Here is a 23,657-nt window from a genome sequence, read left to right on the forward strand (position 1 = left end):
GAAGCCATCAGGTCCTGGACTTTTTTTTTTAACAAGTTTTTAAATCATATTTTCAATTTTACTACTTGTGGCTGGCTTATCTATATTTTCTCTTTCTTCCTGTTCAGTCTCGAAAGGTTGTACCTTTCTAAGAACTTGTCCATTTCTTCTAGGTTGTCCATTTTATTGGCATATAGTTGCTTGTAGTAGTCTCTTATGATCCTTTGTATTTCTGTGGTATCAGTTGTAATTACTCCTTTTTAATTTCTAATTTTATTGATTTGAATCCTCTCCCTTTTTTTCTTGATGAGTTCGGCTAAAGGTTTATCAATTTTGTTTATCTTTTCAAAAAACTAGGTTTTCATTTTATTCATATGTTCTATTGTTTTCTTCATCTCTATTTCACTTATTTCTGCCTGATTTTTATGATTTCTTTCCTTCTACTAACTTTGAGTTTTGGTTGTTCTTCTTTCACTAGTTGCTTTAGGTGTGAGGTTGGGTTGTTTATGTGGGACTCTTCTTGTTTCTTGAGGTGAGATTGTATTGCTACACACTTACCTCTCAAAGCTGCTTTTGTTGTGTCCCATAGGTTTTGGATCATTGTATCTTCATTATAACTTGTCAGTGGGTATTTTTTGATTTCCTCTTTGATTTCTTCAGTGATCGTTTGTTTAGTATCATATTGCTTAGTCTCCACTTGTTTGTGTTTTTTGCAGTTTTTACTTCTTGCAGTTGAATTCTAGTCTCACAGCATTGTGGTCAGGAGATTTCATTTTTCTTAAATTTACTGAGGTTTGATTTATGGCACAAGATGTGGTCTCTCTGGAGTGTGTAATATTACCATTGGTATAGGTAAGAGGCTCCAGCAAATATAATAATGGCTGACATTTACTGAATGCTTACTAGATGCCAGGCACTGGATTAAAGCTTAGATTAATTTGGAGGCAAACCATAGTATGACTGAGACCTTCATTCCAGAAATGGGAAAAGCTATACTTTGAGTTGTAAAATACTTGAAGCCTTAATCACATCAGCTCTCAATTACTCAGGACATCACTGAGTTTCAGATGTTATAAGTTACTCACCATTCACGACCCAGCCTGGTATATATGCAGCTCTATTCAATGGGTGCCTTAAGTTTCGTGTGGCAGCACCTGCTCCTCCAAGAGCCCGTACTTTTAAGCTATATCTGCCATTTTCTGAATAAGCCGTAAAATATCTTGAGTAGACGCCATCATTCTTGATAGAATCAGCACCTTGTTACCGAAGTGAAAGAATAAATTACTATTTTAAAGAAAATGAGAAATTTAAGCATTTTCTAAGCCAAGCATATGGGCTTTAGAAGCATATCCACTTGATTGGGCTTCCTACTTTGTGATTGACCCTTTAGAAAATATTTCCATTTTGCTCTGCCATCCAGTATCTCATTGGATTGATTTCCTAGAGTCATTTTGTATCTATAGATACACATCTATATGTATGATATTACATATGCATATATGATATTACCCACACCTGCACACCGATAGCTGTGTATGTATAAGTACTTTCATCTTTTCCACTTATATGCCCGTTACTATAGTGCTCTTACCATTTCACAGCCTAATGGTTTGCTTGCAGCTCTTACTTTACGTAAATATAATTATGTCATCTCTCTATTCAGATGAAAAGGGTCCCCACTGAAGGAAAAGTATCTCTTTTTTTGTCCTTTTAGGGCCACACCCATGGCATATGGAGGTTCTCAGGCTAGGGGTTGAATCAGAGCTGGAGATGCTGGCCTACACCACAGCCAGGGCAACACAGGATCCAAGCTGCATCTGAGACCTACACCACAGCTCATGGCCATGCCAGATTCTTAACCCACCGAGCAAGGCCAGGGGTTGAACCTGCATCCTCATGGATCCTAGTCAGGTTCATTAACTGCTGAGCCCCGATGGGAACTCCCCAAAAAAGTATCTTTGACAGAGCATGACCAACACTGTGTGTCCTGTTCCCGCCCAGTCAGATCTGGTATTTGATGATGGCCAGTGACGTCCCCCCATCTCTTACAGCAGGTCTGCCTGCCCTTGGGCCTCAGTTCCCAAGACTGTATGTGAACTTTCCCAGCTGTTGGAAATTACTCTTGACCCCCTCCCTTCCAGGGCCCCAAATTATACCACTTAATTCCATACTATTGCTGGTGTTTCATTCTCTCTGGCCAGACTTTCTGGATGATGTGCCCCTAAGAAACAAATACTTAGTGTTCTTTATGTTGCCCCCAATATCTTGACGGGGGCCTTACTATATGATGACAGATGTTGCTTGTCTAGATGACAAATAATAATGACAGTAAATAACATTTATTGAGTGCTTACCATGTGCGAGACTTCAAATCATTTTGTAGGTGTTACCTGGATGGAATGTCCTGCTTGTTTTGCTGTTTATCCATAATCTGTACCGATTCCTCTGGCTCCTGTCCCTCTGTCCCACACTGCCATAGGGACCCCATAACATATGAAAATATAGGTTTATTCAGAAAAACCTGTTAGGTACCTGCGCCGTTATCCAAAAGTTCCAAAACGTTTATGTTCCCGTTATTTGATTCGATGAAAGCAGTCACATTGGCTCCGAGAACGGGGATATACCCTTGTAGAATTTCTGCATAGACAATCATTGGGCTGGGGAAGCTGCTTGTGTCTTTATTCATTTTAGCACTCACTGTGATTGGGGGCACAGCAGAATTTGCTGCCCGGGAATTTACTGTAATTGTTAATGTTTCTGGGTTTGCTTTTGCTTGAAGACTGTAAGTCCAAACACCCACCTAAAAATTCAGGGGAAATATATTAAGTATCCAAGATCAAACTATGTTCTGGGTTTCCATTATCTCACTTTAAAATAGATTTTATAAGTGTGTTTCATAATAAACAGGGTTTTGAGAGTTTGAAGCTTTGAGGGGAAAAGGATAAGACTTGAGGCAGCCTGGACAGGCCATCCTGACTGTCATGTTGCTTGGTGTCCAAACGCTGTGGACTCTCAGCTGGGAAAGATGAGTTTTGAAAAGTTTGCCCTGTTTTTCACCTTGCTCTTTGACCTGAAATCCCACAGGTTCTATGATCTGGTGGTACCAAGGGATGAATGTGTTGCTATCTACCCACCACACTGCCTCTTCAAAATTATTCTTAGTCTACCTAATTTTCCCCTTCTTTTCCTTCCTCCTAATTAATAAGTTATTTTTGTTTTCTTACCCCTGTAATCTTAAGGACCATGACACATAGAAAGCATATTCTATTTTATCTTAGTTTTGAAGATGATGCAAGTATTGGCACGCACATTTGTGATATCAAAGAATGTACTTTCAGCTATATGACACTTTACACGGACGTCAGCAAGCTGCTTGCTTACCTTTGCAGTTCCTGGAATACTGAGATGGGCCATTTTGGAAACGGCATCCACTGTGAAGCTTCCCATCAGTGTTCCACTGGGATCCAAGAGAGAAATATCGGGACGTTGTTGGGCCCATGTGACAAGAAAGAATGTGTCCTTTCCCACGGTGCTGTCAATTATCACAGTGCCATTCAACCAGTCATTACTGTTAAGTTTCAGTCCTTTGCTTTCAAGCTGTTTACGTATATTAAAAAATTAATGACTGGAGAATAGAGTAATTTTATTTTTTCTTTCTTTAGCATAGTTCCTACTTTCTAGCCTGAGAACAAACTTAAGTATGTCATACATACCACCTTAGTCTTGTGGTCTCTCTGAAAGGGCATCGAGATGTGACAGTTGACAGTCAGAAAATGTGGAAATACAGAGTCTGAGAACAGGATGGCATATAATAAAAGCATTGGAGCAGGGGACTGGGCTGTACAGTTAGAGGTATGGCCCTATTATTATTGTCCAGTTGTCTTGGCAAAGACTTCAGGCTTTAGCATTAGTGGGTGCTACAACCTTAGAGAAGGGTTTGCAGAGGTGTGTGTGTGTGTGTGTGTGTGTGTGTGTGCATGTGCACACTGCTCTCAGTTTGCCCATCTTCATGATGATCTAAAAGAAAAGAAAATCCTTGACGATGGTGACTTAACTATTTGTTAGAGACACAGTAAGGGAGGGCCCTCAAGAGAGAAAATCAGGACCAGCAAATAATGAGACAAGCTCTTAGGGCTGGCTATTCTCCTGATGTGAAGTCTTGAAGTAAGTTTCCACACGTTAGAGAGCATGTAGCACTAGGCAGTAAATGTGGAAAGAGGGAAAACCAACGTCTCTGAAAGTTGGAATCAAAAAGAGAAGTGAAAGATAGGACTTTTTTTCTGAGAGGAGCTAAAAGGAAAGTTCTTCGAGTCTTTGTGGACATTTTCAGCAGGGAGAGCCAGCCTTATCCACTGACCAAAAAGGTGCTTCCTCCAGAGGTGTCACTTGAGGAACGAGGAGCAATCCCACTTCCACATCGCACAGTGCTGATAGTAGGACAAGCGTTCTGCCATTGAACCTGATGGTAATGACAGCTATCTCGGTCGTGTGTTAAGTGGGCGTATCTTTAAGTCGGCAAGGCATTATTATTAGAGTCGAATTGGGATGTGAATGACATTCTTAGCCTTCTCCTCAGGAAGGTTTGAGAAAGGCAGAAGGCTTAACCTCATCATAGTACTGTGGGAAAACAACTAAATAAAGGGTGAGATGAGGTCTTCCCTCTATATCCCAGCAACACCGTCCAAATCCAAGTTCCTATCCACTCGGATTGTTATAACATGCCTCTGTCTTGTCACTATTCTCTCCCAAGAGGTACCCACACACATAAATCCAGGTTCACCTTTCAAAATGTGCTTTCCTTTTATTATTTCTCTATTTGCGAACCTTTAGGCATTTCATGTGAGTGGATCCGAACTTTCTGCCTCACCCTTCCATTCTCAAAACTTTGAGTACCTTCTGCATGCAAATGTCTGTTTTGTAACGGATCTCCCATTCTTCTCGTGTATTTTAAAATTCCTTTGGAATATTCCATTTTAGTATCCTACCATTCACTCAATTACCAAGATTACAACAAAACACAAAATAATATCCTCAAAATCAGTTATCTCTCCTTACTTGTCAGTTTTACTCAATTTTCTATCATTATTCTCTCAGTCAACCATGTTGAAACCCTCAGATATAAGCTTTATTCTCCTTCAGTTTATTTTAGGCACGCTGCCAACCTAGACCTCAGAGCAGTGTTTAATCTGAATGCAGAGTGAAGCTTCAAACCAGATCCCTAATCAGTTTGCATGTATTATCCTAACCTTGCATCCTATAACTGCAGTCCTCCTCATTGTCTGAGAGTAGAGGAAACTAGGTTTGTTCAGGTGATCGTGGCAAGTTTTAATGTAGGCAGTTGACTTGAATCGGAAGTTGGAAGACAGATGTCTTGGCTAAAGTCACGTGATACCGACTTGGTGGAATGGATATAGGTGGAAATAGAATTTTGTAATAATATATTTTGAAAAAAATAGGCTGTTGACATTTTACACAGGACATAAAAAAGAAGAATCAATTTACTAAAAGCTTTTCAGTGTAAGAATCAGAAAATAGTGGTGTTACTGAAACTCAGATGAGAAAAGGAGTTGAGGTGAATAGAGAGAAGAAGGGCGAATAAAACAAAAAGCTAGTGGAAAGAGTGATTGAAGAGTTAAGATAAATCTTATGCCTATAGATAGGCAATGACTGTTCAGTCCATTTATCACGAAAATTTATTTCTAAGATACATTCCTTCTACTTACAAACCACATTATTGATTTCATTTATCTAACTTAAATATAGCAGAAAAGTTGGGGAACTTGGAAGCATGAGTTTTTTTTTTAATGCATTCATAGAAAACTTGATTCTATATTATTGGACAAAGTCAATTTTTGGTGGAAAGTTTAACATTATTAGGATTTGATTTCATCCCTTAACTAAATCCCATGAGAAAGGAAAAATACATCTGATATTTCACTGCTTATATCACCGTTTTACAGTTAATTTGGTCACATCTAAAGGATAATTTCTACCTAAGACTGATCTTTAAAATTTTAGTTAAAACTTACTTTAAGAAAATCATAGGACTCAAAGCTCATATCATCCAATTATTTTTGTTGGTTATGGGTAAATGCAAGTAAAACCCCAAGGACTTTGAACTCTGACCTGAAGTGACTGCTGAGAGATATCGGTGTTTCCTGATGTGAGAGCCCCAAAAGCATCAATGAGGCCATTGGTCTCGGCTTCATCTGTAGCAAAAAAATGATCTCCTCCTAAAAGGCAAATATATTAACTGGGTTGCTTTCTAGAAAATAAGTATTTTTCTCATTTTAGTGATTAATAAGCTAACGTGGTAAGCAAAATCCTTGTTTCAGTATGTATTATTAAAATGGACCCCCCCAAAAATGGACCCAAATCAGAGAGGTGTAAAGATGACTTCAGAAATGTTAATTTATATAGTCATAACTAGGGAGTTCCCATTGTGGCTTAGCGGGTTGAGAACCTGACTAATAGCCACGAGGACGTGGACTCCATCCCTGGCCTCACTCAGTGGGTTAAGGATCTGGCATTGCCGTGAGCTGTGGTGCAGGTCACAGATGCGGCTCGAATCCCTCATTGCTGTGGTGTAGAACAGCAGCTGCAGCTCCAATTTGATTCCTAGCCTGGGAACTTCCATATGCCGCAGGTTATAAATAAATAAATAAACAGTCATAACTAGAAAGGTGTAAAATACCTTCAACCCCACTTACAGAAATCTTCTATTCTGAAAATCATTAAATAATCATAGAACACAAAAGAAGACATTACAGTTCTATTAAAGCTCACAGACTTCATACAGCCCTTTGGGGGAATTATTCAGTTTCACTTAAGATACAGTTCTAACAGTGTCAGCTTTCAGGTTTTCCAGCCACAGTGGATTAGAATCAGAAAATCAGAAAGGTTAAAGAGCTTTCATATGGAGGGATCCTGACGACAGCTGGCAATGAGGAGATGGGAAAATGGTCAGCAACAGAGACAAATCCACAAAAGCACTGCTTTTAGGTGGATGCTTTGAACAGAAACAAAACTTTGCAGTGGCTATGAAAAATTACTTTGTAATGATAGGAGTTTGTATAATTAAGTATTAAAAAGCCAGTACGTATTAGATAACATTAGAGGTTCGAGTCAATGCAATAACTGATATTCATAGCGTTATAAATCATGCATTCTCAACTGTGTCTAAGAAGCCCTGGAAACACGAAGTCTGTTTTCATCACATCCCTGTATCTAAGACAATACCTACCCCACAGTTAACCTCGAAACGATGTTTTCAGCTGAGCTTGTTGAGCCCTCCCCTTGCCCCGCAGTCTGGGTTCTGGTCTCGGGATCTCTCACAGCCCATCAGTGTGCCCTTTGTGTTTTCATCCCAACATGACTTTTGGGTCACGACCTGCTCGTTTCCCTCCCCTCTTTCCTCCAGTAAAAGGAAGCACCTCATTCGGTGTCCAGCTCCAATGTCACCTCATCTCTCACGCCATCTTCCCTGACTCTACAGCCCTGATAGAATTAATGGCTTCCTCTGCTCACAGAGTGCTGACTCCTGTGTACGCCTCCTGTTATGAAGGAGTGTTTTCTGATTATGCTGCGTATTAGTAGTTTTATCTGTCTCTCCAGCCGGCTGGACTGGGAGTGCCTTGAGAAGAGAAATCAGTGTGGTTTAACTCTGATCCCACGCTGCTGGCACAGCACCTGCAGAGCAGGAGCTCAAGAGAAGTTGTCTGTCGCCCTGTACACTTCTGCACTGCTCTCAAAGAACTAGAGTATCTGTCACATTTTACCTGTTGCCGTGCTCATCTCTCTGACTGCTTGATCAGCACTTGGTCCCAGAGCAATCAAATGAATGATGGCCCCACTTTGTTTCACTTCATTGACACAAGCACTTGCAGTGTTATCTTCTCCATCAGTCAGCAGCACTATTTCAGATCCATCTGTGTGTGAGTAAAGTTTTCTAATCACCTGCAGATATAACCAGAGCATTATTACAAGTGTCCCTAGATCAAAAGGACTTATGGAAGATTAGGGAAAATACATAGAAAATAAAGTGTGCAGGAAAGGAGAGCGCTTTTTAAAAATCTTAGAATCTGCAGTCAACAATTTCACTCGGGGAACTTAATCATGTCTTTATTTCCTGTCCACTTGCTGTAGGGAATGTTTGCTCAAATGAAGTTTATTGGGAGCAGGGCCATGGACAGTTCTACTTGGGTTAATTGTCACTGACATCTCAGTCTGGGGACTCAGGGCAACCAGACACCAAAATATAATGGCAGAGTGTGACACTAAATATTTTATGCTGTCTTTGACTAGAGTGCCTCCAACAAGCCTTCCGTGTATAAAGTCTGTTGCACTTACAGCTGGAGGCATTGAGTCCACCTCAGGAGTTCCCTCTGTGGCACAGTGGGTTAATGATTTGGCTCCTCTCTGTGGAGGCGCCAGTTCCATCCCTGGCCCAGCTCTGTGGGTTAAGGATCCAGCGTTGCTGCCGTCGTAGGTCACAGCTCTGGCTCCGAGTCAATCCCTGGCCTGGGAACTTCCGTATGTCACAGGGCAGCTGAAGAGTCCACCCCAACTTTTTTTTAAATTAATGATTCCAAATTAGGGACCTCTCAGATGTTTATAAGGAAAAGATATGGAAAATTCTAAGCAGGTCAAGGTCAGGGATCTTGCTATATAGTCACCTCTAATATTTACAAGCAGAAAACTAAGCATATTGGTGGCGCTCCAAGAATACATGACTGATTGAAATTGAGCTCCTTTCCTTTCTGCCTGAACCACTGGTTCCTTCTCACCCTTCAAATCCTAGCTTAAACGTCACCCTAGAGAGAGCCTAGATGGGCCCTGTACCTAAAGTCGGGGTGCCGTTGTCTTCCTGGTTACTCTGTCACACCGCTCTGCATGGTTCCTGCTCCTCCCATTCTCCACAGTCCTCAGTTATTGCTGAGTGAAATTGATTGATTGATTGATTACTGTCTGTTCCCCACTGGATTGGCATGCAAGCTTTGCTTGGCACATAAATAAATATTTGTGGAATAAAAATATACCGTGTTAGCTCTCTGCTCCCCTCAATAAGTATATGTTGAATGAATTATAATGGTATAGCTTCCACTATCCCATTATACCAATGAAGTAATTGAAGACTAGTGAAGTGACGAATCATGCTTGGGGCAGAAAGCTGGTAAGTGGTAGTTGGAGTTTGAACCCAGGACTTCATGTTAGAAGGCTACAGCAGAAATGCCATGCACCTTATAAAAAGGGAGATTTAACAGGTTCAGAAGTAGCAGGACAGTTCACATGAAGGAGCAAGGACTTCGTAAAATTAGTAGGATTTTAACAGCAGGATTTCCAGCAACAGAAGGAAGGAAACATTTAAGGCAGAGAAATTGCATGAGGAGAGGTATGGAGGCTGTTGGTACATAGTGAGCTGGCAGAACAGTTTGTACATAAATTGCTGGGAGCAGAGAGCATTGGGAGGGGAGAACTGAGAAAAAAGTGAGGGCAAGTTTATCAGAGAATGAGAAGCTCTTAAATAACATCAGACAGAGGAGTTCAGACTTAATTGTATAAATTATTAGCAGACAGTGAAGATTTCTAATCAGAAAAATGACACAATTGATATTAACTATGAACTGAAGATCATTTGGATAAAAATGAGATTCATAATAATAGTTATGGTGAATTATATACTTGCTGTATAATGAATACTGTTCTAGGTGTGAACATGTAATATTTCACTGGTCCCATAGTAATCCTGAGATAGGCATTCTTACCTGTCTATATTTTATAGATAAAGCCTTGAGAATCCAAAGAGACTGAAAACTGGCCTAGATCCCGGAGCTAGGAAGGAATAGAGCCCGTACTCTGACGTTAAAACTCCTGCTTCCGTTCTGACTGGCATGCCCGACCCTGAGAGGGACTAACCTTCCTTCCTGCCGCAGGTCTTGCTCTGGTTCCTGCTACATCCGCTTTAGCAGAATACCGCTGGATTGCCGTAGCAGAATGTCACAGAAACTGAGATGAGGTGGGCCAGTTTGAAATCACACCCTGTCACCTGCCGCATGGCCGTAAAATCTGATGACTTTTGCTGCCCAGACACTCTTACTTATTTCACTAACACTTATGGAGCACCGACCACTGCATGGTGACAGGACAGTCTGTGACCTCACAGGGCTTATGCTCTGGTGGAATTGTAATAGTCATTCACTCACCCATTAGTTTAGTCACTGACTCACCAATCCATTAAATAATCAAGAACTGGGGTTTTGCACGTGCTTAGTACTCTGTTTCTTAGAATTAGTTATGTTAAAATTAGGCAGTAAGTATCTGTAGCATCCCTTTACATAAAGATGTTCTAATACTAAAAACAACCTATATTTAGAAGTATGCTTTTCACCTCAAACGCTGTTCGAATCCCAGAGCAGATAGAAGTGCCTCCACTAGCAGTGGTAGGTAAGCTACCCAAGAGCTTGTCTCTTTCGTTGCTGCCCGTTATTTGGATTAGATCACTTCTGACGCTGGCAGTACTGTCAAAGTGCACCATCCCCACCCAGGATCCATTTTCAGCAATCTGCTTGAGGAAATACTTTGCTGCTTGATTCATTCGATTCAGGCGGTTATAACTCTGAATAAAAAAGGGATAAGAAAAACAACCAAGTGATTTTTGCCTGGAAAATAACTGCACATCACACAAAATGAGTGAACACAATTTGCTAGTAAGAATTTTCTTTTTAGGCATTCCTGTCGTGGCTCAGTGGTAACAAACCTGACTGGTATCCATGAGGTTGTGGGTTCAATCCCTGGCCTTGCTCAGTGGGTTAAGGATCTGGCGTCGCAGTGAGCTGTGGTGTAGGTCACAGATGCAGCTTGGATCCAGCATTGCTGTGGCTGGTGTAGGCCTGCAGCTGTAGCTCCAACTGGACCCCTAGCCTGGGAACCTCCACATGCCCTGAGTGAAGCCCTAAAAAGACGAAAAAAAGAAAAAGAATTTTCTTTCTGTTGATAGCAGTTGGTATTATTAAAGGGAGCAATATGTTTTTAATTGATAACATTTAAAAGTATAGTTGTGTGTATTGTGGAAACGCATGTATAGCAGAGTAGTGAACACAGGCTGGTCATCGTCCTCTGAGCACACACATCTGAGGTGTGGAGTAGGGCGCCGGTTGGGTTGGAATTAGGGTGTGATGACTCGGGAACTAAGACGTGCCTCGTCACTCTTGGGCTCCTCTGCTCAGCGGTGCTGAGGTGAAACCCCTCCCCAGGTCCCATGTCAAACCGGATTATCACGGACTCCAGCTAGAGTCTGCCGTCTCCCCACTCTCTGCTCACTAGACTACCCAAAGGCTAAATTTACTCGAGCTGCAGCTAACTTATGAGGGGCCTCATCCCTCCCTCACTCATTTCCCCTTCTGCTATTAATCTCTCCCCACCGCATTTCCCCTGATGGATTAATTGGAGTTGTTTCTGTGGTAAACCATTAGGAAGCATGTCCCTGTTCCCAGGTGAATACCCAGAAAGCACACCTCTTCCCACACTTGTCTTTTTCAGTCCTTCAATACCAGGTGATCTGGGTAGCTCATGCCAAACTCGCCCAAACATCCCTCTGCTCTCCCCGGGACCCAATCACAGTGGAGGACGCCTACCGCCCCATCTCTGCGGGCCCTCTCTACCACTTTAAACTTGGCTCTGCCTGCACCCCGTCTAGGGGAGGCCGCTCGTCTTCTCCCAATCAGGAAACTCATCTCTCCCCAGGGACACCTCCTAGAACACGTCGAGGGACTGGTGTCTAGCCCTCTGAGGCTCTTTCCGAAACCCTGTGCTCTTGTTAATTATTTCACTCAGCTGTAGCATCCTCTGCCCTTTTCACTCGCCACCCAACCCCCGTTTGTTGATGACATTATTCCTGGTCTTCAGCATATGCTGTGCGCGGCTTCAAATATGCCCTTCTTTTAGGGGCATTATCACCTTGCACCTGCTCATTTGTAGCCTGCTCATTTCAACAATTATTTATTGAGTAACTTCATGTGATAAACCCTATTCTAGGCAAAAAGGATGCAAAGATGACTAAGACACTGTTTAAAGCCCTAGGGTACATAGTTCCTAGAGAACAGAATTCCAAGTCCTAGAGGAGCTCACAGTCTAGTGAGAGGGAAATGTATAATTTCCATGTAACACATGGCAATAGAGATTTGCACAGATCACTGTGGGAGGCCCACAGAAGGGCCCTTAGCCTGTCCTGAAAGACCAGCCTGGAGGAAGTAGGTACCTACACCAAATTTTGAAGGATGAGTATGAGTTAACACATGAAGGGGAAAGGAGGGAAAGTTTTCTCTATCCAACTATGAACTCTTTAAGCAAACAAGTCTCTGTTCTTAGAACTTAATACGACGCCTGCCATTCATTTAATGATGATAGAAGGAATGAATGGCTAAATCTGGACATATTCTTCTTTTTTGTCTTTTTGTCTTTTCAGGGCCTCACCCACAGCATGTGGAAGTTCTCAGGCTAGGGGGTCTAACTGGAGCTGTAGCCGCCGGCCTACACCACAGCCACAGCAATGTGGGATCTCAGCCACGTCTTTGACCTACACCACAGCTCACAGCAACGCTGGATCCCCAACCCACTGAGCGAGGCCAGGGATCGAACCCACAACCTCATGGTTCCTAGTCAGATTCATTAACCACTGCACCACGATGGAAACTCCTGGACATACCTTCTTTATGGTGATTTTTTTTGTCTGTGTCTTTGAGCATAAGGAGGTCATTTATATAGAGAATGCAAGAAAGATAAAGCCATGTTAAGAATTCTCCCCAATGGAGTTCCCGTCGTGGCGCAGTGGTTAACGAATCCGACTAGGAACCATGAGGTTGTGGGTTCGGTACCTGCCCTTGCTCAGTGGGTTAACGATCCGGCGTTGCCGTGAGCTGTGGGGTAGGTTGCAGACGCGGCTCGGATCCCGCGTTGCTGTGGCTCTGGTGTAGGCCGGTGGCTACAGCTCGGATTCGACCCCTAGCCTGGGAACCTCCATATGCCACAGGAGCAGCCCAAGAAATAGCAAAAAGCCAAAAAAAAAAAAAAAGAATTCTCCCCATTGATCTTGTTCATTGACTTGAATGGAGTTTAAAAGCCTTCAGTCCACTATCTTCACATGTCTGTTAAGTTTTTCCAATAGATAAGTGGGGGGGGAGGTCAGGAAACATTTTCATATTTCAATCTTTAGTTCTGATTTTCTAACTAAAGCTTTGCTAATGAGCCTAGAAGTACTCCTCAAATTCTCCATTTTCTGGATAAAACAGAGGTTCTTGGATTAGGTCCTTCTAGCTCTATGGCCACCCTTTCATTGTAATATTCACTGCTCCTCTTGAGTTCATGACCACAGGAGGTGATGGTACTTAAGCCGCCATGCAACGTGGAACAGCCCAGGGGCAGGGAGCCTTCAGAGAGTTTTTAAGCATTCCATCAAGGCTCTGACTCTACATTTAGAACAAATGGGCACATGAACTTACTGCCATGCTTCCAGACTTATCGAGAACTAAGCATGCAATTCTCTCACTGATCTTCAGCAATGAGAAGACGGGTGCCGGGGGTGGTGCCACCATTACTTCTGTGTTATTAAAATCCTCGGAATTGCTGATCACCTCCCAGGTGCTTCTGGAACCGCACTTTTTATTCTGTAGGCTTGGAGCTTCTCGGTTATGGTTTTTTTCATTACAGAACTCAGCAACCTAAGAGGTTAATAAAATGACAAATAATTTTTATATTCAGTGTATTTAAAAACTCAACTACAAATCTAAAAAAATGAAAATCCTCCAAATATGTTGTTTATTGAATGAAATATGATTCACTGAGGAACCATTTAATAGTTAGGTAGATTTCCAATAATAATAATAATAGATTACACTAGTTGAGTGCTTACTATGTGCCAGTCAGTGTTCAAAGCATTCGATATTAATAGTCTAATCCCTCAAGTCACCTGCTCAGATATTTATAAAGTTCATCACATGTCCTTTGATTATAAATATACAATCTGAAGTAATTATTGGTATACTTACAGAATCAATGCCTTGCATAAACATTATGGATGTCTTTTCAGTTTGATATTTATCAGGGAAGAATTGACAATCTTTTTCATATAGTTTTGTAGTAGAATCAATTCTGCATGGCTTGGTTGCACAGCTGCCTCCTTGACACTTATGAACTCTGTTTATACCAGTAATACCTGTTGAGCACCTGAAAATATGTGACAGTTAGTCTTTGAGACAACCTAATCATTAACACTTTTTGAAAATCTTAAGTGGCCTTTGTCTCAATGTTTATAATAATGATCTTTGTGTCAAGGTTTTGTTCTTATTTGAATACCACATAGATCCTGTTTTGATAGTAAAGTTTAAGATTTTCTACCAGAGCACTTATCTGTATTTCAAGAAATTTTAGAAAGAAAATGGCTGAGTTCTCTGCTGGGATTAAAGCTCCTTTTTCCCATTTACACTAATGGCTATAGGCTCTGCTTCTCCGAACACCTCTTGTAGTAGCTTGTGATGGTGAATGCACTGCAGGTGTCTGGACCAGGCACCTGGTGAAATCATTGACTCTAGGTACCTCTTTAGCCTAAGACTCGTTGTATATTTTTTATTCAAAGAAGATATCCTCAAAAGTATGGAATGTTTCATAGCTTCAGGTTTTAGTTTAGCTTGTAGGGCAGCCCTTTACACACAACACAAACTTAAGTGCAAATGAGTTCTGGCAACTGTGGCAGAGGTATAAAAATGTGTCAGCTTGGCTACCAAGTGCTTTTGAAACTAGTGTGTTTTAAATGGATAACCAGCCGCCTTTTTTTTTTTTTTTTTTTTGTAACTGGCCACACCAGAGGCACATGGAATTTCCTGGGCCGGATATTGAATCCAAGCTGCAGCTGAGGCAATTCTGGGTTTAACCCACTGCCCTGGGCTGGGACTCAAACCTGCACTTCTGCAGTAACCCAGCTACTGCAGTTGGAGCCTTCTTTTTTTTTTAAATTTTTTTATTTTTTCAGGGCTGCACCCGCGGCATATGGAGGTTCCCAGGCTAGGGGTCTAATCGGAGCTACAGCTGCCCGCCTACACCACAGCCACAGCAAGTGGGATCCTTAACCCACTGAGCGAGGCCAGGGATCGAACCTGCAACCTCATGGATATTAGTCAGATTCGTTTTCCCTGCGCCACGATAGGAACTCCTGCAGTTGGATTCTTATCCCACTACACCACAGTGAGAACTCCCAAGATAACCACCTACTTTAAAATACATTTTCAAAAAAAAAAAAAAAAATAGAAAAGCATTGCTTTGTGACATAGCATCTGTTACCTGCATTGAGGTGAAAATGAATACATGGCTTTTGAAAGAACTCAAACTAAGGAAAAGAAGAAATTAAAGCCTGCAGTAATTTAGGATGATTTAAATGGCCATGCCTTGTCGCTTCAATTTTCTTTGACTTCGCGCTGTAGAAAGGCTCATCATCATTGTACTCATCAAACACGCCCCAGCGGAGATGGGCCCACTCGTGCACAAACAGTCTGCCTGTGGGGAGATATTCCAAATACAGGATGACGATTCAAGTGACAAAATTTGTCTCATATATTTCAGGAAAATTTTTATAAAAATATTTAGGTTTTAAATAACTGCTAACATTTATTTACTTGTTTATAAAAAAGCATATTGCCTTGCATTGCATTTTATTGTTAAATAGTATTTTTAGCATGTTATTTTTTTATTCCACAGCCTGTCAAATCAAATAAATATTTATTTTATATAAATAAGCTAGGGGCAGAATAGATGGGGCTTTGAGCTTTAGTTCTTGGGGCAGGAGGCAAAACGTCATAGATATTACATTGGTTTTTGACTCTGCAAACTCACTCTGCCAACATCATAAACAGATATATACCATACCCATAGTACTAAATTTTCGTGAAAGTACAATTTGTTAAAAAATATCTATGCATGCTCCTTGGGGGGTTGTTAATAAAAAAAAAAACAAGACCGAAAAACACTACCATAGATCAACCTTACATAAGTTGGGGGAGGGTGTAAATGAGGTGATTAAATTATAGTACTTAGCACATAGAAGCATTAAGTGAAAACCATTATTGTTAATTATATATATTCAGCACTATAAAAGGTCTTAGGAACATAAAGATGAGTAAGATCTAGTCCTTGACTAGGATACGTTTAGAGAGAGAGAGTCAGAATTCAATTTTTTTTCCCTAAGAATTTCAGAGGGAATAGAAGAATAAAGGTAAATCCAAGCTTAAATTCAGAAAGAAGAAACATGTGGGATTTTTGTTTTAGCAATATTAGGAAAAATTTCAGAGGAAATAGAAATGGAGAAGGAGAGACTGGAAAAATAGTCTAGTCTGCCAACTCAAATGTACTCGTGAGGCCTGAAATCAGGGGGGACTGTCAGTATTATGCAGTAGTCATATTCCTTCTTTAAGTCCTTGCTACTCAAAGTGTGTTCCTTGCACCAGCAGTGTCAGCATCACCTGGGAACTAACAAGACATGCAGAATCTTGGGTCTACTCTAGACCTACTGACTCAGAATATTCTTATCAACAAGATCCCTAAGTTATTTCTCTGCACATTAAATTTTAAAAACACTGTTTTTACGTTTCCTAGGCAAATGGAGCTAGATTGGTGTGAGTGAGTTATATATATTCTGTGGCAGGAAAAAGCTCTCACATCAGCTACTGCAATAGGAATTTGGTGAAATGTAAGGAAATTTAAGTTAACTGCCCCTTTTGCTGAGCCCACTCTCAGACTCACTTCCTTCTCAGCTCATGGCTGATTGCCTGGCTCCCATGCCCACCTTAGTTTGCTAAAATAGTAGATTACAGGTGCTCTGATCAAACACAAAAAAAGGTAACTAGGTGAGGAGACAATATGTTGGTTAGTTTAACTGTTGTGATCATTTCACTGTGTACATGTCTATCAAGTCATCCTGCTGTATGTTTCAAATATATACAATTTTTCTTTTTAAAAGGCACACCCAGGAGTTCCCGTCATGGCTCAGTGGTTAAATAATCTGACTAGGAACCATGAGGTTGCGGGTTCGATCCTTGGCCTTGCTCAGTGGGTTAAGGATCTGGCATTGCCATGAGCTGTGGTGTCACGGGTGTGGTGCAGATCTCACGTGGCTGTGGCTGTGGCTGGCGGCTACAGCTCCGATTTGACCCCTAGCCTGGGAACCTCCACATGCCACAGGTGTGGCTCTAAAAATACAAAAGACAAAAAAAAAATTAAATAAAAATAAAAGGCACCCCCTCTGACTTAGAATCCCATTCCTATCCCCATCATTGTCTCAGTTCCCACTAGCCCTGTTCTCATTTCCAATGGCATTTCTGGGTGTGTGTGTGTGTGTGTGTGTGTGTGTGTGTGTGTTTTCTTTTAATATCTGCTCTGTCGGCAGCCTTCGGCCACACTGAAGGGCTGCTGCTTGGTGCCCAAGAGATCTTTCCAGGGAATTATTGTTACTGTTGTTATTTTAGTTGCAGATGGCATAGATTTTGAGGAGTTTCTTCTTAAAGCTTCTCCCCAAAAGCCATGTTCTCTTTAAGGCACTCCTTTGAAGAATGTGTTTTTTTTCATAAACACGTGTCTCACTGCATGGCAGAAGCACAAGTCTAGGAGGGAAAGAGGAACTGTCAGTTATGAGATGGGCCGAGACGGGCGGTATGGGGAGAGAACAGGAGCTCCGATGAAGGCGTTGGCTTTAAAGACTGGAGAAAGCCGTGCTCTTCTAAGACAGGTGGATGCTGGGGGAGAGGAAGGTGGGCATGAGTTTGAAAGTGGAGAAGAAGATGGTAGGGACTCTGCTTTCTGCATCAAAGCATCTGTTAACTGATGGAGTTGAGAAGAGTGGTGAGCTTGAGAACATGGTGGAAGTTTAGGACAGGTGCTGTGGGGAGATGAGAGGAGGCAAGTCCAGTCATTGTTGCATGACTTTGAGGGCTTCACTGAGCTTGGAAAAGGTGTTATTTTATTTTATTTTTATTTGTATTTTGGCTGCATCCACGGCATGTGGAAGTTCCTGGGCCAGGAATGGAATCCAAGCCACAGCTGTGATCTATGGCTTGGCTGTGGCTTAGCAAGGCTGGATCTTTAATCCACTGGGCCACAGTGGGAACTGCAAGTTTTTTTTTTTTTTTTAAGATACCAATTAGTTTTATAATTTTCTTTCACAAACTTGGAGACATATTGAGAGCCAAACGAAACTGGCTGGAAATTCAGTACAGAGAGCTTGGCAAGTTTAGTGAAACAAGAATGCGAGTGGTGAGGGAATGAGCTGTGTATAATGGTAGCTGACATGACTGACTTCACTGGACACGCCAGGTAGGAAAGAAAGTGTATCTAGAAGGGCACAAAGGATTATGGTGCCAAGGAGAACAAATACGGTGAGACCAAAGTATAGGGAGAGGGAAGCCTGGGCTGGGGTGGGGAGATGGCACTTTCTCGATTGGGGTGGGGAGCAGGTCCAGGCAGTGGTGAGGACCAGGTCTAGCTGACAGAGCTAGGACTTAAGGAATCTTCATTGAAGGGGCAGTGGAGGAGGAAGAGGTGATTCTGGGCTGTAAATATGCAGGAAGGCGTTTACTGAGTAGTGACATGTGGACGGAGCCTTCCTTTGATATTTTTCATTTTCCTGTAAAAAATAATGTGCATTTTAGTTCCTTTGGGACAATGATCTTAACTTTCAGTTTTAACCAGATGAAATTGCTATTTTAATAGGTAAAAAATTATCTCTTGTAGATCAAGTTCATCTGGTTAAAGGAATAGTTGGAATAATAACAGCAGCAGCTAACAGCCTATGAGTGTTTTTTCTTGGCTAGGAACTGTCATCTTGGCCCTTTTCAGATTTTCATGCATCTGTCTTCCATAGGGGTGACATGTGATTGATTAATATCCAGCAGTGGAGAACTAAAAAATTAAAATATAAAAGTTATTCCTTCGAATTTTCATTGTGGTTCAGCAGGTTAAGAACCCGACTAGTATCCATGAAGATGTGGGTTTGATCCCTGGTCTTGCTCCGGCTGTGGCGTGGGTCACAGATATGACTTGGATACTGTGTTGCTGTGACTGTGGCTGGCAGCTGCAGCTCCAGGTTAACCCCTAGTCTGGGAACTTCCATATGCTGCAGGTGCAGCCCTAAAAGGAAAAAAATATATATATTCCTTAGGAAAAGCATGTATTGTAGCTGCAAATTTCTGAAGACGTTGGAATGAGTACAATGAGAAAGATCATCTGGTTTAACATTCCCAACAATTCTTTAAGGTAAGAGCTCTATGCACTGTTTTTTAGGAAATAAGCTCAGAGAGCCTAGGTCACTTGTCCAAGGTCACCCACAGCTGTAGTGGGTCAGGATTTGAACCTAGGAACTCTGGCTCCAAGGCTTGTACACAGAACATGGATACAAATCTGCTTGTTGGAATCATTGCAAAATGCTTGTTTTAACCAAAATTCCTACCTGATGGTCCAAATTCATTTTGCTTTTTTCCGAGTACAAAGTCGGGGGTGAAATGGATGTATTCTGCTTTCTCTCCACACTCGGTGAACTGCTTGGTATACGGCTCGTCTCTACCTGGGACGGTCGGTGGTGCAACGATGACATCAGCCTGCGAATGTTTCAAAAGATTTTTAAACCGTCAGAATAGAAATGACATTTGTCTGAAAAACTCAGGAATGATTAATTTAGGTCAAAACGGAGAAGCAGCAGAGAAAATGCTTGTAAGAGAAGCTTTTTGACTTACGTGTTTGTAGCTTTCCTGTTTGGGCCTCTTGTATTGTGTGATGTTCTTCCAGCTCTCTGGAATTAATATTGATACATTTTTGAAAAAGAATCTTTTTTCTGTGGCTTCAAACAGGTATGTAGATGCAGCAGTCACCATGTCCTATTATTAGAGGAAAGAGTACGAGAAGATGGCCGCGTGAGTGTGGAGTCAATGAGCAGGTGCTCGTCACAGGCCCTTCCCAAGTTAAGAGTAGAGAGAAGGCCCATTCTGTGTATCTGCCAGCCTGTTCATTTTGCCATACTCTAGGTCCCACATATAAGCGAGATCTTATGGTGCTTGTCTTTCTCTTTCTGACTCATTTCACTTAGTATGAGAATCTCTAGTCGCATCCATGTTGCTGCAAACGGCATTATTTCATTCTTTTTTATGGCTTGCGTTTGCCAAAGGGGAGGGAGAAGGGAGTGGGATGGACTGGGAGTTTGGGGTTGATAGATGCAAACTCTTATATTTAGAATCGATAAGCAACAAAGCCCTGTTGTACTGCACAGGAAACGACACCCAACCTCCTGGGCTAGACCGTGATAGAAGATAGTGTGATAAAAGAATGCGTACACATGTATGACTGGGTCACCGTGCTGTACAGCAGACATTGTCACAACATTGTAAATCAACTATATTTTAAGTAAAAAAACAAGAAAGCTAAAAAAATAGGGTAGATAGAGAAAGCAACTAGTAGCAGGTTTCTCCCTCACAATTCCAACACTATCAACTGTCCGTCCCAAATTATAGCTTAATCCTGCTCGTTAAAGTCTTCGGGTTTTCCATAATCCTTCAACAAAGGGAAAATTCTGCTGTTTGGTGCTGTGAGAAATTGTATAAAATAATAATGGCATAGACTGTAGAGTCACCCACTTAGTTCCAACACTGGCATTGGCGCTTTCTGGATGATAGAACTTGGCCAGTATTTATGCAACCCTCTGAAGCTGTTTCTTCATCCCTTAAGTGAACTATTACAGCCTGTCTTTGGGGTTGTAAACATGGAATAAGTTATAAAGTCCTGGACACGCAGCAGTCATAAAACTGCCTGGTGTCATTACTGTTGGTCAGTCTTCGCAGAGAACAGTCTCAGCTGGAACAAAGCGGGGGAGAAGGGGCTCTGGGGTGGCTCAGAGAAAAGGTTTTTATTATCCCTCAGCTCAGGGAAAGCAGCTGGACTGGAAGCCTGGACTGGGATTGGAGTGGAGTGATGGCAGAATTTGTAGGAGAGGCCAGGCTCTCGGATCACAGGCGGATCCCTTTGCTCTGTCACCCAGTCGAAAATACAATCACCTTATATTGTTCAGTATCCTGAAGCCAAAGATCCCATGATTAGTAAGAGAAATAGCCTCTGGAGCTCACTGTCTCCTGGCAGAATAGACTGGCGGGGAGTTCCTGTGGTAACCCTCTGCCTCGCCAAGTCCACTGAGTGACTGAGGGGAGCTGGGTGCTGGGTGAGAGGTCAAGCTCTTCATTGCTGGCAACACCCAATCCGAGTCTACGCCGTTGTTTCCCCAGAAACGCACTCCTCCCCCTGAGGGCTCCTGACCTACAGGAGCCCCCAAGAGAATTATTCTCCCTCGGGAATTCCAGGGCTCCCCTGTGTTCTCACGAAGAGAGTCTGCCGTGCTGACTCACACATACCGACGAGACCAGCCACCAGATTGGGTTCAGAGCTGGGGCCAGTCAGGATCCAGGGTACAAAGGACTGAGGCCAGAGGACTGGCTAGGAGTGAGGAAGAGCTCTGCAGAGATCTCCTCAAGCAGATAGAAGGTTACTTCACCGCTGGCAAAAGCAGATGAAAGAATTCTCTACCTGCCCCCTAAGAAGCTCTCTCCTCTTTATTTATTTATTTTTTCTTTTGGGGGTGTGGGGGGGATACTTAGAGCTCAACCAGTTGCTACTTTCTTCACTGCAAGAGTGAAGGCCTTCTCTGTGCCCAGGAGATACAAGTGTGTTTCTGATTTCAGCTGTGGTACAGTTCAGGAAAGTAGGCTTGCTGCATCCAGTTGTGTGGGCTGAGCACTGCACAAGTCCAAGGGATTCAATTTGCTTTGTAGTCTCATGGTTCTGTACAACTGCCTTGGTACCTGTGTGTTCCCAGGTCATGAGGTGTTTCACGGACCCTACATCAGGTGACTGTGATACCTTAGGGTATGCCGAGGTGGTTAATAGTGTTCCTTCTGTGAATTCCTATAATAATCTCGTTGGATCAAAGAAGGTTATGATATCAAATTTTCAAAAAAATAATTACTCTAAAACCGCAAAGATATGAACAGAAGGAAGAAGGGCAGTTCCCTGGTGGTGCAGCAAGCTAAGGATCGGCATTGTCCCTGCTGTGGTGCAGGGTGTGATTCCTGACCCAGGAACTTCCACGTGCCACAGGCACAGCCAATAAATAAGAAATAAAAATAAAAGGAATAAGGAAAGTTGGCAATTGAAAGTCAGGTCATAAATTATGGGTCAATTTAACACAAATTTTATTATGGTTAGAATAAAGTTATGTCTACAAGTTGGTTCACCAGTTACAAAAAAAGAGTGATTTTTGCCATCTTACATAAGCTGGAACTCAAACCCAGATCTGACACCTTCAAAGCCCATGTGCTGAATTTCAGATCTCAGCTCTGATTGTACTATTTGCTCATTTTATTTATTTATTTATTTTTGTCTTTTTGTCTTTTACGGCCATACCCACGGCATGTGGAGGTTCCCAGGCTTGGGGTCCAATCAGAACTGGAGCTGCCAGCCTACACCACAGCCTCAGCAACACAGGATCTGATTCACATCTGCGACCTACAGCACAGTTCATGGCAATGCCGGGTCCTTAACCCACTGAGCGAGGCCAGGGGTCAAATCTGCATCCACGTGGATGCCAACCGCTGAGCCACAATGGGAATTCCTGATTGTTCTATTTAATGTGACCTGGGAAAAGTTATTTGCTTCTCCGAACCCCAGTTTTCTCTTCCGTGTAATGTGGACGAGAGGATTTCACCATGCTGCCTGGTGGTATTAGTGGAAGCACTTGTGGAGAGCTGGGAGAATGCCGGGGATTGTTGTCTCGTCTAGGAATGGCCACTAACAGTAAATCCTTTCCTCGTGCATTCCCAAGAGGACCGCTTCCACGGCATTTCCGTCCCTGTAAGTAACGCTTCCAAGTACTGACCTCTGATACTCCGAGGCCTTGATTCTGCTCAACTGTCCTGGACACGAAAAAGCCATCTTTCAGAATCAGCTCTATCAACTGCCTCTCAAGCCTGTGTTCTTCAGTAAAGGGATCTCTGCATTTTCCTGGAATCCAGTAGGTGTCAAATGACTGAAGACCACTGTGCTTAAGACCCCGCGGAACGAGTCCCGAACGGCTGCCACAGAACCACCTGCTCGTGACTGAGGTCGAGCCCATCAGCTGCGGACGGATAACGACGCCCAGGCAGAAGGCTAACACTGTGCGCATAAGGACGTGGCCGTGGAGGAACCGAAGATGAGAGCAGTCCACGTCGCTGTCAGGGGCAGGGAGAACGGTCGCACACGGCTGTCGCAGCCGTCTCTGTGCGGCGTGGGGTACTGCAGTGCAAAGAAACCGGAACCCAGAGGCCTCACTCCAACCCGGAGCCTTTCTCTTCTCCATCCATGCTTCCCAGGAACTCATTAGCTCTCATGGCTTGAAATCGCACCCCCACCCAGATTTCTTCCCTGAATTCAGATTCCCAGCTCCAGCGTGTGGATATCTAGCAAGCATCCCAAATTCAGACTTTGAATCGAGTAACTTTTGACTTCTCAACTGCAAAAGTATCTCCACTTAAGTCTTTCCCTTCTCAGTCGATGATAATTTCATCCTTCTAAGTATTCAGCCCCAAACCGCTGAAGTCCTGACTTCTTTTTTGCCTCCTCCCCTC

The 23,657-nt window shown here is 42.5% G+C and overlaps 2 protein-coding genes across 2 annotated transcripts in view; one reads left to right on the top strand and one right to left on the bottom strand.

Annotated features, from left to right (window-relative positions):
- ODF2L (outer dense fiber of sperm tails 2 like) overlaps positions 1–23,657 on the top strand; it is a 362,976-nt gene that overhangs the window by 166,697 nt on the left and 172,622 nt on the right. The gene's annotated exons all lie outside the window — the stretch shown is intronic.
- The window catches only part of LOC125130049 (calcium-activated chloride channel regulator 4-like), a 29,451-nt gene that overhangs the window by 4,505 nt on the left and 1,289 nt on the right, over positions 1–23,657 (bottom strand). The window contains exons 2-12 of the mRNA XM_047785407.1: positions 19,746–19,886; positions 19,463–19,610; positions 15,414–15,522; positions 14,022–14,199; positions 13,476–13,694; positions 10,367–10,594; positions 7,758–7,935; positions 6,106–6,212; positions 3,361–3,576; positions 2,512–2,779; positions 1,065–1,235 (exon numbers count right to left, since the gene is read on the bottom strand). Of these exons, the coding sequence (XP_047641363.1) occupies positions 1,065–1,235; positions 2,512–2,779; positions 3,361–3,576; positions 6,106–6,212; positions 7,758–7,935; positions 10,367–10,594; positions 13,476–13,694; positions 14,022–14,199; positions 15,414–15,522; positions 19,463–19,610; positions 19,746–19,886 (1,963 nt within the window). The remainder of the gene's footprint in view (positions 1–1,064; positions 1,236–2,511; positions 2,780–3,360; positions 3,577–6,105; positions 6,213–7,757; positions 7,936–10,366; positions 10,595–13,475; positions 13,695–14,021; positions 14,200–15,413; positions 15,523–19,462; positions 19,611–19,745; positions 19,887–23,657) is intronic.

This window comes from Phacochoerus africanus, chromosome 6 (genome assembly GCF_016906955.1).
Source record: "Phacochoerus africanus isolate WHEZ1 chromosome 6, ROS_Pafr_v1, whole genome shotgun sequence".
Taxonomy (NCBI): domain Eukaryota; kingdom Metazoa; phylum Chordata; class Mammalia; order Artiodactyla; family Suidae; genus Phacochoerus; species Phacochoerus africanus.